Source organism: Sinocyclocheilus grahami, unplaced genomic scaffold (genome assembly GCF_001515645.1).
Source record: "Sinocyclocheilus grahami isolate Dianchi unplaced genomic scaffold, SAMN03320097.WGS_v1.1 scaffold709.1, whole genome shotgun sequence".
Lineage (NCBI taxonomy): Eukaryota > Metazoa > Chordata > Actinopteri > Cypriniformes > Cyprinidae > Sinocyclocheilus > Sinocyclocheilus grahami.
In genome coordinates, this window is record NW_015505888.1 from 541687 (window position 1) to 556008 (window position 14322).

At 38.9% G+C, this 14322-nt stretch overlaps 1 protein-coding gene across 1 annotated transcript in view; it reads left to right on the forward strand.

Annotated features, from left to right (window-relative positions):
• Positions 1 to 926: 926 nt before the first annotated feature.
• Positions 927 to 14322, forward strand: part of LOC107560079 (GTPase IMAP family member 8-like) — a gene marked incomplete at its 3' end in the record, with an annotated part of 26489 nt that continues 13093 nt past the window's right edge. Inside the window, exons 1-2 of the mRNA XM_016244129.1 lie at positions 927 to 966; positions 1106 to 1807. Of these exons, the coding sequence (XP_016099615.1) occupies positions 927 to 966; positions 1106 to 1807 (742 nt within the window). The remainder of the gene's footprint in view (positions 967 to 1105; positions 1808 to 14322) is intronic.

Consider the following 14322-nt stretch of genomic DNA (forward strand, 5'->3'; position numbering starts at 1 on the left):
TATCAGCGGGGTTTTTACTCCCAAATATCGGTATCATATCGGCCCCAAAAAACCCATATCGGTCAGGCTCTAAAAATTACACGCACATTAAGTGTAAAGAGCAAAAAAAAGGGGAAAAAAGTATTTTCTTTGCATTGAATAAATAGTAGTTTGGTGTTATTTAGAGGAAATAGTGGCAGATAGAATTTGCACCTCAAAGTATTGTATGTAGTACAGTATAAAAGTATATTTATTCAAATATAAATGTATGCTGCCTCATTGGGATCTAATGTGTCCCTATTCCTGAAGTCCACCCTTAACTTTAACCACATTGAACCTGCTGATCAGCAAAGATGTCCTCGAAGGTTAAGGAAGGAAGCCACGATTTTCAGCATGGTAGCAATATGAGCTGCACGCGTCTCAGTCGATGTGTCAGTCTGTCGGATCACCGTGGGGACACCACATCCAATTTCAGTGATATGTCTATTAAATGCCTGTTAAACTGCATTCTCACTGCCAGCGACTTGTTGATGCGTGTCACTCGTCTCTGTGCTGGAGTTGGGTATAGCTGCAACTCAGAGATCTTCAAGAGGAAATGTTTGTTTTATAAAGAATGCAAATGAAATCATATAGTTCATAAGCATTCTTGTTATCATTGTAACTATTTGAAAGAAAGACACCATTCTTATGAAAATACATTTATTTTCTAAACATTACGCCCATCTGAACACTTCAGTAACCTCCCCATTCAGACGGAAGACAGACAAAGACTTTACTTTAGTGTTCAGGCCCTTGTTCACACTGACTAAACAAACTCTAACAAACACCAGCCTCCAGTGACTCTTGGGTTTTGTTGGATCAGTGTGTCAAACCTGTTAGTGTTTGTTGGTCAAGAATGCTTAAAATCTACACTTATTTCATGTACATCATTTATAATACAAACCTAAATGCTCCGCATCTTCTCAGGGTCCAGATCACACTGTCGGGGTTTGTGATAATGACTGTAAATGATCACTTACTTAATTTATTACTTAGGGATTTTATTAAAGGTACATAGAGCAGATATTTACAGATACTCAGTACAATATCATGTTGATTAAATGTGTTTGTTCTTTATTTGTTGCAGGTGATGCTCAACATCTCTCAGAGCTGAGGATTGTGTTAATGGGGTATAGAGCTGCTGGTAAGAGTTCAGCAGGAAACACTATCCTGGGCAGAGAGGAGTTTGACTTGAAGACATCTGTTCAGTGTGTGAGGAGACATGGAGAAGTAGCAGACAGACACATCACTGTCATTGAAGCTCCAGGATGGTGGACGAATTACACTGTAGAGTACTGTCCTGAGTTACTGAAACAGGAGATTTTGCACAGTGTGTCTCTGTGTCCTCCAGGACCACACGCTGTACTACTGATCATACCTGTGGACTACATATTAAAAGAGACTGTGAGAAAAGCAGTGCAGGGGCATCTGGATCTTCTCGGTGAGAGAGTCTGGAGTCACACTATAGTGCTGTTCACCTTTGGAGACTATCTGTTAGACACATCTATAGAGCAGCACATTGAGAGTGAAGGGCAGGATCTCCAGTGGCTGCTGGACAAATGTGGGAACAGGTATCATGTTCTCAACAATCAGAACAGGAGTGACCACACTCAGATCAAGGAGCTGCTGGAGAAGATTGAGGAGACAGTGGCACAAAACAACGGCTGCCATTTGGAAATAGACAGAAAAATCTTAGAGATTAAAGAGAGAAGAAGAGCAGCAGAAGAGAGAGCAAAAGAACGAATGAAGAGGATGAAAAAACAAAAAGATGACATCAGATCACAGATGAGTGAGTCTAAAATTAATTTTTTATGGAAATTAGGGACACAACAACAGCACAAAAATCAATCAAAGGTCCAATGGACTGTATGCACACTAACTGCATACATATTAAAATAGAAATTCTTTTCACAGAAATACATATTTCCTGCCTACATATCCCATAGAAAACTCTAGTAGTAGCAAAGTTTTTCTGTCATGTTTCTAATCACTGTCGATCACAACTAATTATGATATAGTATATTATATACTGTATATGTACACTGTAAAAAAAATCCCCCTATTTTAACGAAAAGAAAAAAAGAAATGCGGCCACTTTGGTTGCCAGAATAATTTTGTAAAAATAAAAAAAAAAAAAGTAAAAATTTAAAATTCTTTTAAAAATTCATTCATTTTAATTTCTATTTAAAGGTGCCATAGAATTAGTGTTGTTTTTGGCGGCCTGTTTTAATTTTAGTTTTAGTCTAGTCTTTGTGTGAAACTGTCATTTTAGTTTTTATTAGCTTTAGTCACGTTCATACTCTTTTTAGTCTAGTCAAGTTTTAGTCGACTAAAAGTCTGAGCATTTTAGTCTAGTTTTAGTCGACGAAAACTAATGACATTTAGTCTAGTTTTAGTCAATGAAAATTGTATTTTAGTCTCTTTTTAGAAATGCAATTCTATTTAACCCAGTCAATATAGTATAAATACCTAGTAGTATAGACGAAACCAAAATTTTCTTTTAGCCAAACCCTTTTCAAACAAGGTTATCTTATTATATTATTTTTACCTTATAAACTCAAGAATACATCCATTCCAGACACGGAAGACGCTCTGATTTGAATTTACAACATTTATTTTACCAACCAAACATGTTAGAAGTACACACACATATTTAGCAATTTAAAAATATAAAAAAAATATTTTTTACACGGCACCCCTGCTCTCGACAGAAACACTTCTCTAAATAATTCGCCAGTGGGCTTGAGGAAGTGACGTCGCCTGCGATATTGCATTGTACATTTAATTATCGTCATCGTCACATGACCAGCATTTGTGTCTCGTCTCGTCTTGTTTTCGTCATGTGATAAAGGTTCGTTGACGACTATATTTAGTCATAATTTTCGTTGACGAAAGCAACACTACATAGAATGTATTGATACAATATTTTAAATTGTTCTCTGATATCTACATAGAAGATATGTGGTTTAGGTAAGGGCAAAAAATCTCCAGAAACGGTTTTACATGTCCATTTACAACTCTAGGATTTGTCCCTAGAATGAAATGGTCTGTTTTTACCTTATTTGGAAGGGTCATGAATAATAATGCTGAGCTCTGCTCCGATTGGCTGTTTCACAGTGCGGCTCATTTCAGTAGCTCACACAGCAGGAAAAATATATATTTCATTTCTTCTCTCGTAGACGTCGCAGTTATATTGTTGGGTAATTATACTGAATATAAAATCCTGACATCAGGGAGCCGCTATTAATATGCGGGGCATTGAAACTGCTTTCGAATGCATGATCGCGTTTTACTTTCACTTTTGCGATTTGGGCTGTGTAAACTACAGCGGCAGACGGCAGTACTTACCTCACATTTTACAAGATCAGATGCTTGTCAGTGGTGCTCATGATCTGTAAATCATTCGCCATCTTCCTCAGTCATCTCTCCTTACTCTGTTTATGTGGTAAGTGAAATCTTATGTACTGTAATGTAACAGGCTCCCTTTAGTGTCCCTTTAACCATGTCCCTTTAGTGGCTCGCGTTATTTTATTAGAACGCGCATTATTTGCTTTCCGTGCCTTTCTGAATACAGACACCAACCCATCCCTGCACATCACATCCCCTGCACAGCCTGTAACATAACATTTATTTCCATGATCTGCCATTTTCGCTATTATCCATGCTTGTTTCTTCACAATACCTGCAGAACTTCTGATGATTTGGCTGTGCAGGTCCGGCTGGCCTCGAACATGGGCGGGTATATGCAAATGTTGGGGGCATACATATTAGTGATCCCGACTGTAACTTCACAGTCAGTGTTATGTTCTAATTCGCCTATTTTTCAGTGGTCTTTTGAATGCACAAGATTTACATAAGAAGGAGGAAACCCCGCCCCCCCCCCCAGGTGCCCCCCCTACCAGATGTTTTGGGATTGGCTTGTTTTTATTAAATCTGGCAGTGGTGGGTCCTGGCATGGGCAATATGGGCGACTACCTAAGGTGGCTTTCTACTCTTCTGTATACTTATCTAATTTTAGGCAGTTTCTATAGCGTTATCTTACAGACAAAATGTTGAGAGTGCAGTAATGTAACGCGATAGCACATCCATGAAATGTGTGAGCACGAATCTCTCCACTCAAAAGCATTTCCTTCGCTCTCACAAAACTGGACGTGCACTTTTAAATAGACAGTGTTCTCTTATGAATTGGCTCTGCTCCTGCTCAGATATTGCGTGTCTGCGCTCAAACTTTGTACTTGCATCATTGAAGACCAAGAGCTTTTTTAATTCAGGTGAAGAGTAGGCTTATCCCACTAAATGGAGGCAAGCTGATTATAGTCAGCCTTCTGTAGTTATTTAAATTATTATGTAATACTTATTTAAGTTAAGTGCGTATTGTAAATATGCATTTCTTAAATTATTTTATTTAGTGCATTTGTATTTTGTTCTTTTTGTTTATAGTTCTACAAAAAGCATATCAACCAGGCCCGGTTCCACAAATAAATCACTGAGGTGCTTCTGAAATTAGTGAGGGTGCTCTAGTCTTAAAGGGTTCATCGGATGCTACATGCACTTTTACAAGTTGTTTGAACTGAAATGTGTGTTGGCAGTGTGTGTACACAACCACCCTAAAATGATAAAAATCCACCCAGTGTTTTTTTGTTAATCTTCTAAAATCTTTACCCCTTTCTCAAATTGAGCCGATCTCAGATGCCTGTCTGTGTGACATCCGCCATTGTTTCACCGCTGGAGCAGATGTAGACAAGAATGACTCCTAAGTGATTGAGGTGTTCTGTTGTTGGATGTAATAATGAACATAGCAGTCGTCGTTTACTCCCGACATCTGAGCCACTGAAGACGCAGTGTATTATGTTTGTTTTTGAAGGGAATGCGCCTCCGATCTACCTAAATGCGTCTATGTTCGCGCGAATCATTCGTGATCCAGCTTCACCTACAGAAGAAGTGAGTGTAAGGTTTTTTTAAAGAATCTTTGCAAATTGCCTTTCCTAATAATGTGCTAATTAGCAAGTTTCACGATGAATGCAGCTAAAGTAAAGCCGGGCTCACACTACAGGAGTTTTAAAATCCTAACCAATTATGAAATCTGGTTGCAGCACACACATAAGGAGAATCTTTGCAGATTATCTTCTCCCAAATCTTAAACATGCACACACTACAAGATTTGAACATCATGGCGCATCACACACTACAAGATATTATTAAGATTATCATGCTAGAGGGAGCGCCTCACGTGATCGCCTCGTGACCAGGGGCGTGTCTACGTGGTGGCCAGGGGTGGCACCGGCCCCCCCTGAAATCTGTCTGGCCACCCCAGGTGCCCCCCCTACCAGATATCTTGCGATAGGCTTGTTTTTAGTAAATTTCTAACTGCATCTGGCAGTGGCGGATCCTGTGTAGGCAGGTGTGTGCTTTCTTCTCTTCTTTATACTTAATTTTAAGCAGTTTCTGTAGCGTGATCTTAAAACCAGTTAAACTCTGCGGACCCAGATACGGGTTCAAAATCGCATTAAAAATGTTTATGCTTCATTTACATAGCCTTCCTTGTATGGTATCAGCCCATATATGGGTTCATTTGAAAGCTTGGAGTGTCTGCTTTACAAAGAATGCCATTCCTTTTGGTTTTTATATTCATAAAGCAGTAAAATTAAGCTTAGAAATGCATTCGTCCCACACACAAATTTCCGCCTAACCTAACCATAATTTTTACGAAGAATGTGTATTTTATATATTTTTCACAAAAAAGTCAAGTCATATATCACAAGAAAGCTCTCATTCTCAGGAATTTTACAATGTAGATTATTTCATTGTGTGACAATAACAGATCGAATGATCTTCGATAGAATCGCGATGTAAAATTTTGTCACCTCTGAGCGAATTTACATTTATACTCGTAGCACTGCTTCAGTCAGCCGCAAACAGCCACAAATATCTATATACTCTATATTACCTTTTAGATTAGGATCTCTTCTTTCAAACAAGACCATTTTCTGCATGCTTCCATCGGTGAGATATATAGCATTTTGTCCAGATTGCGCAATAGACGCGCTTCTTCCAGAGACGCGCTCTCCATATCAACCATGTAATACCATGTAATCATTGTTTTGAAATGTAAAAGCACAGCTAGCAATCTGATACACTGTTTATTGACAGAAAAGTACAGTATATTATGTATTTCAGTGAATATACAATAAATATACATGGATTATTACAGTGCTGTGTGGATGAGCTGATATGTGTTTGTTTGACGCTCTGAATGGTATCGATAGCTGCCGGCTAGCAAATTAGCTCTGCTCTGGTCCAGGGATGATGTAATGATGTTGTCAGAGATGCTGTGGATACAGGAGTGAGTCAACTGATGAGGTGAGAGGATGCTGTGAATCAGTATCCCAATACAAAATGCACATAAATGGAATGATATAAAGCTGGAGGATATGGATTCTATTTTAGATTGTGATAAACCAGATATATTTTATAATGTAGACAGTCTTGTGCAGCCTGAAATAATTAAACTTGATTGTAGAATAAACAATATGTAAAATTTGGTCCAATTCGCTTATGCCATTTTGTATATTACTACTTAGAAAAACATAAAAATGAAACATAATTCAATCAACGAGGGGCTTGACAAGATTTTTGCTCCGATTCTCGGGAGGGGGAAATCAGGGCTAAATTGGGCTAAAAATCCTGTAGTGTGAGCCAGGCTTTAACAGTCTCTCTGAGAGCGGCTCGAAGAGAGGGGGGGGGGCAGCAGAGCTCATTAACATTTAAAGGAAAATGCTACAAATCTGCATGCTCTGAAAAGAGCTGTTTTTGACAGGGTAAAAAGGTGTTTTTTTAAACTACCATTGAGAAATTTTAACCAAACTATGTTACAGACTTTTCATTAAGACCCTAAAGAATCTTATCAACTTGTGGAAAATGGGCATCCTATGACCCCTTTAATGCACATTTTCACATACTTTGTCCTATCCATTGCTGTGGTTATCACTATGTCAATCACTGCTATTTCGAGAGTGAATCCCGCATAAATATGTGGATGCCATTCCCGAAACTTTGCAAAGTGTGTGCGGCCGAAAAAACAAAAGTTCTGCATTTTGAATGGATTATAGCCTAGAAAGCTAGCAAAGAGCGATCCCTTTATAATCACAAAAAAATTGGGGGTGCTCTGATTGATTGGCTACCGATCACTATCGGCCGATAATTGCTTTGGGATGTTTGATCGGCGGTCTCTAAAAAGGCCGATCTCAAAAAACAGGTCTCAAGCTCAAAGTAATTTGAAAAAGCTTCTGTGAGACATAATTTCACAAACAGCATGAGTGAATCACCGCGTGCGCTCTCTCTTTCTCTCTCAAAATGCGCAAATGGCTTCTAATCAAATCGTGTCTGCACTATAAGTGAGCTGCACATTTAACACATGAATCGTCACTTGCACAATCGAAGCAGTGCCACTAGTTTATAAATTGCATTTCTTTTTAATTCTTGCCAGTGTTTAAACCATTCAGCGCTCGCGCGCACTCCTGGAGACTAACGCCTGTTTCACACATACTCCGTCTGCAGTGCGTGTGCGTTGCGGGGTTTTTTTACGCACCCATGTTAACGGATTAGAGCTTTCACACTGCACGCGGTTGCGGTCCGTCAGTGCGTTCCAGGTGCGGCACGTCTGCAGCAGTGCAGCGATCGTTACGCACCGAGTCTATTTTTGCTGTGCTGCACGCGCTGAATTAAAGTGACAGCGCTTTGTTCGTGGTAAAAATTAACATGGATTGAGACTGAAATGTAGTAATTTCACAATAAATAGATATAATTAAAGTCTACTGTGTTTCACAGGCTTTTTGGCTAGGTTTAAAACTAATAAAAGTGCACTTTTAGATATAAAAGGCAACATATGCACTTGTGTCTTGTGGAGGTAGAAAAACAAAGTTCTTTAAGACCCTCTGGATTGTTTGTAATAAAGATTTAAATGTAAAAGGCACGAGAGCCGACTGTTTCTGTCAGTGGTAAGTTTTAATTAAAAATATTGGTGATAACCTAACACAAGAAAGCTATATGCTGTGTTCAAATGTGTTTCCACTTGCTTGAGCAACTTAATATACACATCTAAAAGCCAAATGCATTTAATACGCTGTTTATATTAATTGAGTTTAAACGTGAATACATCTATGAAAGATTGTGTAACTGTACTGTGATAAAAGAGGATCACAATGCTGAACAAAGCACTTTCAGTATAAGCTAACTACGTTTGAATTTGAAATCAAAATAATGGATAAATGTTGTGTTTGTGGTATACAGCTGCGGATCAGGAGTGAACTGCAAACGCGTCCTGTGTGAAAGCACAATGAGTCCGTGCTGCTTCTGCACCGCATACGTAACGCACACGGACCACAGACGCACTGCAGACGGAGTATGTGTGAAACAGACTTGTACTCTCAGACACTTGCACTCTCAGACACTTGCACTCTCAGACACTTGCACTCTCAGACACTTGCACTCTCAGACACTTGCACTCTCAGACACTTGCACTCTCAGACACTTGCACTCTCAGACACTTGCACTCTCAGACACTTGCACTCTCAGACACTTGCACTCTCAGACACTTGCACTCTCAGACACTTGCACTCTCAGACACTTGCACTCTCAGACACTTGCACTCTCAGACACTTGCACTCTCAGACACTTGCACTCTCAGACACTTGCACTCTCAGACACTTGCACTCTCAGACACTTGCACTCTCAGACACTTGCACTCTCAGACACTTGCACTCTCAGACACTTGCACTCTCAGACACTTGCACTCTCAGACACTTGCACTCTCAGACACTTGCACTCTCAGACACTTGCACTCTCAGACACTTGCACTCTCAGACACTTGCACTCTCAGACACTTGCACTCTCAGACACTTGCACTCTCAGACACTTGCACTCTCAGACACTTGCACTCTCAGACACTTGCACTCTCAGACACTTGCACTCTCAGACACTTGCACTCTCAGACACTTGCACTCTCAGACACTTGCACTCTCAGACACTTGCACTCTCAGACACTTGCACTCTCAGACACTTGCACTCTCAGACACTTGCACTCTCAGACACTTGCACTCTCAGACACTTGCACTCTCAGACACTTGCACTCTCAGACACCTGCACTCCCAGACACCTGCACTCCCAGACACCTGCACTCTCAGACACCTGCACTCTCAGACACTTGCACTCTCAGACACTTGCACTCTCAGACACGCACTCCCAGACACTTGCACTCTCAGACACTACTCAAAGAATCATTAAAAGAGTATCACAGTTTCCACAATTTACTAATATTAATAAATATAATAACATTAATAAAAACACTAAACCGTAAAAACTTTTCAATTGAGCAACAAATCAGCATATTAGAATGATTTCTGAAGGATCATGTGACACTGAAGACTGGAGGAATGATGCTGAAAATTTAGCTTCGTCATCACAGGAATAAATTCGATTTTGAAAAATATTAACATAGAGAACAGTTCTTTTAAATTGTAATAATATTTCACAATATTAATGATTTATTTATTGTATTTCTGACCAAATAAATGCAGCCTTGGTGAGCATAAGAGACTTCTTTCAAAGATATTCAAAAAAATGTATTCCAAACTTTTGACCGGTAGTATACATTTTTAAGGATCTTTATTTTTCCCATTTGGGTCCTTTAGGCTCAAGAAATTCCTTTGGCAATCCTGAACACATCCTTTAGGATTCCTCTCCAAACCTTCAACCATCTGCACACACACAGAGCCCTCTATTGTAAAGTGAAGCTCACGCTGTATCCGGCTCTGGCACTCAGGTGCTCTGCAGCCACCAGCAGGGCATTCAGTGTGGCCCCACCGCTGCCCAGCCGGGCGTGAGGGTCAGGAACGGTCAGCAGCAGGGCATCCGCTGGGAGAACACCACGCTTCTGACGCACCTCCAGCTCTGAAACACACACAAACCTCCATGAGATTTACCTGCATCTGGTCTGGAGATCTGTTAATGTAAGGTAGACCCTTATACAATTAAGTACTGTGGTGGTCCCATGGTACTTTGATGGCATCAGATGGAAATATTATGGTTCTTTAGTATATACAATAGCACCTAAATTCATGTACCCTTTACACTTAATCCAAGATACTTTCAAGAGGGTAGAACCAAGATACAATGTCCAAACCAACGAGAAGGGTCTGGCTGCAACCTTGCACTTGCATTCTCGGACTTGCACTCTCAGACAGAACAGCAGAATATGAACGCAATGCACAAAGTCTCTCATTAAGCGTTTTCCTCCTGTAGAAAAACATAAAATGGCTTAATCCATTAAGATACATTAAGTGCAATTAAAAGATCAAATTCGATATATAGTTATTATTTAATGTACTACAAGGCAGGCAGATGGCTATGAACACAATGCGCAAACTTTCACTTGTCCTCCCATACAGCCAAACGCTTAATGTGGCATAATAACGGATGATAAAGACAATTCAGTAGCCTATATGTCTTGTTGTTGACTCAGAACAGCAAATATGAACTATGAAATTATTAAAAGGATCAACTCCGTACAGGCAAGCAGACGAGCCCAGAACGCAATGCATTAAATTGCACGTTAAAAATTTTCCTCCCATAGAAAATCATAAATAAAACACGTAATGTAGCTTAATGGACAAAGACTATGATATAAAAGAGCTGTAGACAGTTTATCCTTATATATGGAAAAACGCTTAACGCGAAACGTGTTGCGTTTATTCTGGGCTCACCTGCTTGCCTGTATATTAGTTATGTAGGCTATATTTTAATAATGAAGAGCATTGAGTTTGGTCTTTATCATCTTAGTCCATTATGCCACGTTTTGCAGTGTGGGAGGAAAATACTATATACATATTCATTATATTAATAAACTGTATATTGAATTTGATATTTTAATAGAATCTTAATACATTAAGCCATGTTAAGTGTTTATGTTTTTCTACAGGAGGAAAACGCTTAGCAAGAGACTTTGCGCATGCGTTCATATTCTGCTGTTCTGTAGCCACGGATTTGCGGGTCTTGTCTTTTTCTTGCAGGACCCTGTAGGTTACGGTACTAAATTAGTTTTAATCGTTTAATCACCACCACAGCATCTTGTCTCCATTGGCAACAAGCACGATTTGTGTCGATTGCAAGTGACGTCGCAGGTATCGGAGAGTGCAAGTGGCGATTGCAAGTGACTTCGTAATTTAGTTTATTTTGTCTTGTCTTCACCACCTGGCTACTGTTGTAAAATGTTGAGAGATTCAAACTAAAAGTAATCAATAAATAGAACAAAATAAAAAATAAAAAAGACTGCAAGTGACGTCGCTAGCGGAAGTGCAAGTGTCTGAGATTAGGCTTGTTTGAGATGAGCAAAATCTGCGCAGAACCGATCACCGGTGATCACCGCGAGATGCATGCCGGTTAGAAAAGTGTCCGAGTTACGTGCGATTTGCTCTTATGTCATGCTGACGTGTGCAAAAAAACTCTCGCGACGGCGAGGCGGCTGTGTCAGATTATGCAGTCGAGTATGGCAAGCCGTTTTAGCATTTAAAAGTTTGTTTTGACTATCCATAAATATTATTAAGATAGGAACAATTGTATTTTGGCGAGTCATAATTATAATTCGACTAGTCACAATGACTATTAGAGATATCTGCAATTATAATTGCACTATAAGAAATCGGATTATAGATATCTCTTATACTTTAAACTCCATTTAAGATATCTGTAATGACATCATAGATATCTTCAATAGGGCGTCACACATACGCAAAGGTAATTAGAGATATCTCTAATTCAGTTTCGACTAGTCACAATTATATTTTAAGATATCTGAATTGTACCTGCTCCTAGTCGAATGTGCTGTTGTGTGACATGAGACTAAATTAACTCAGCTCCTCCCAGAGCCCCTCCCCGACTAATGTTTAGTGCTAACTGCTAACAACAGTGGTCTGCTTTTCTTGTCACGGAGAGAAAAGCTACTGGATGAATTACTTCAGGGGTTATTAAATAATATCTGGATGCAGCCATATGTGGTAAAAGGTCTCCAGCGTGCATGTAATATCTTTAAGAAATCATGAATTAAAGATATCTGCAATATAATTATGATTAGTCAAACACCAGTTAGAGATATCTTGAATTATAATTGACTAGTGTTAATTCAGTTAGAGATATCTCTAATTTAATTATCACTAGTAGAATTGTAATTTGAGATATCTCTAATTAGAATTATGCCTAGTACAAAATCAATTATAGATATCTTTAATTACAATTTATACTAGTCAAAACTCTTTTGTAGATATCCGAAAATATTTTCCAATGGAAGTCAATGGAACAATACGACTAGTCGTAATAGCATTGTAGATATCTCGAATGTATATTATGACTAGTCAAAATAACATTGTAGATATCTTCAATGCATATAATTACTAGTCATAATCACATTGTAGATATCTTAATTCCAATTACGACGAGTCAAAATTGCAGAATAGATATCTGGAATTGGAATTTTGACTAGTCAAAACTAAATTATGACTAGTACAGCAAGGAGTATTTAATGCTAAAACGGCTTGCCATAGTCGAGCGCAGTTGCTCTCCACCGACTGCACTTATCAAAAGCATGACGGGAAACGACTGACTGACGACACAGCTTAATGCTCATTGGTTCAGACAACCGTGATGCTGTGTTCTCTTCTAAAATATTTTATTTTCTATCTGATTTCATGTGATTACGTATTTAAATTATGCATGAATGTTCCCAAACACTATGACAGTGCGATCTCTGTGTGAGGTAATATGATTGTTGTCGTATTTCTATAAAAATCTAAAATACATGTTTGTATTAAAGTAAAAATGGATGATAAATACACCTTTCGTATGGAATTAAATAGCAAGCACTTTGAGTGTCGTGTTCATCATATTTATTTTTATATAAAGGCAACAGAACTGAAATCATATTATGTTAATCAGCAGCACAGCATGTGAGTGTAAATTACGCGACATCTGCCTTTGATCTCGTAGGTATCTTTTATTATTATTATTATTATTATTATTATGCCATACATCAGAACAATACAACGAGAAACATTCAAATGTAAAGGAAAAACAGAAAAAGATGAACAACATTAATGTAATGAATCAGTGCCAGAGGACAGTAACTATGAAAATAAGTAATCTCGTAGGTAGCCTATCTGTTCACTTCGAGAGGTCAGAACTGTCCGTCTTGACTGCTCTTATTTCACCCCTCCCCTCACTGCAGCCGCCTACTCTCACCTACATTTCAGGCGAGGCGAGGCGCATCTCAAACAAGCCTATAGTGATGGGAAGTTCGGATCATTTTACCGACTCGGACCTTTGAGTCTCGTTCAGCAAAATGAACGAATCTTTTTTCGAGTCATTTCGTTCATTTTAACAAAATATAATTAAAATGTTACGTGTTACTTCCCTAACACGTCTACTACTTACGCAAACGTTGATCACACTACAAACAATACAAAACTGCAATAAGAAACAGAAAATATTAATTAATTGTTTACCTGGGTCTTCAGTCTCTTATCTGACAAGTCTTCGGGTTTGGGCTTATGGGGCTGTCACGTGATGAATGAACGAATCAAACCCGAAGACACGAGAGATGAACTAATCAATTCTCTTTCCGGCTCAGACTGCATTGGTTAAAGGGGTCATATGATGCGATTTCATTTTTTCCTTTCTCTTTGAAGTGTTACAAGCTCTTTTAGAGCTTGAAATTAAGGCGTAACTTAATTTCTCATTTCTGCCTGGAATTGAACTGCTGGTTTTGTCTGGTCAGAGGAGAACTGGCCCCCCGACTGAGCCTGGTTTCTTCCCAGGTTTTTTCTCCATTCTGTCACCGATAGAGTTTTGGTTCCTTGCTGCTGTCGCCTCTGGCTTGCTTAGTTGGGGACACTTCATTTCCAGCGATATCGTTGACTTGATTGCAAATGATTGCACAGACACTATTTAAACTGAACTGAGCTGGATGATGACATCACTGAATTCAATGATGAATTTTGCATTATTGACACTATTTTCCTAATTAATGCTGTTCAGTTACTTTGACACAATCTGTATTGTTAAAAGCGCTATATAAATAAAGGTGACTTGACTTGACTCTTGGTGCATAAAGAAGATCTGTAAAGTTGCAAAGACTAAAGTCTCAAATCCAAAGAGATATTCTTTATAAAAGTTAAGAGTTAACCACACCTACCTAAAACGGCTCGTTCGAACACGCCCCCACATATCTACCTCACTATGTGGGAAGATTTGCATAAC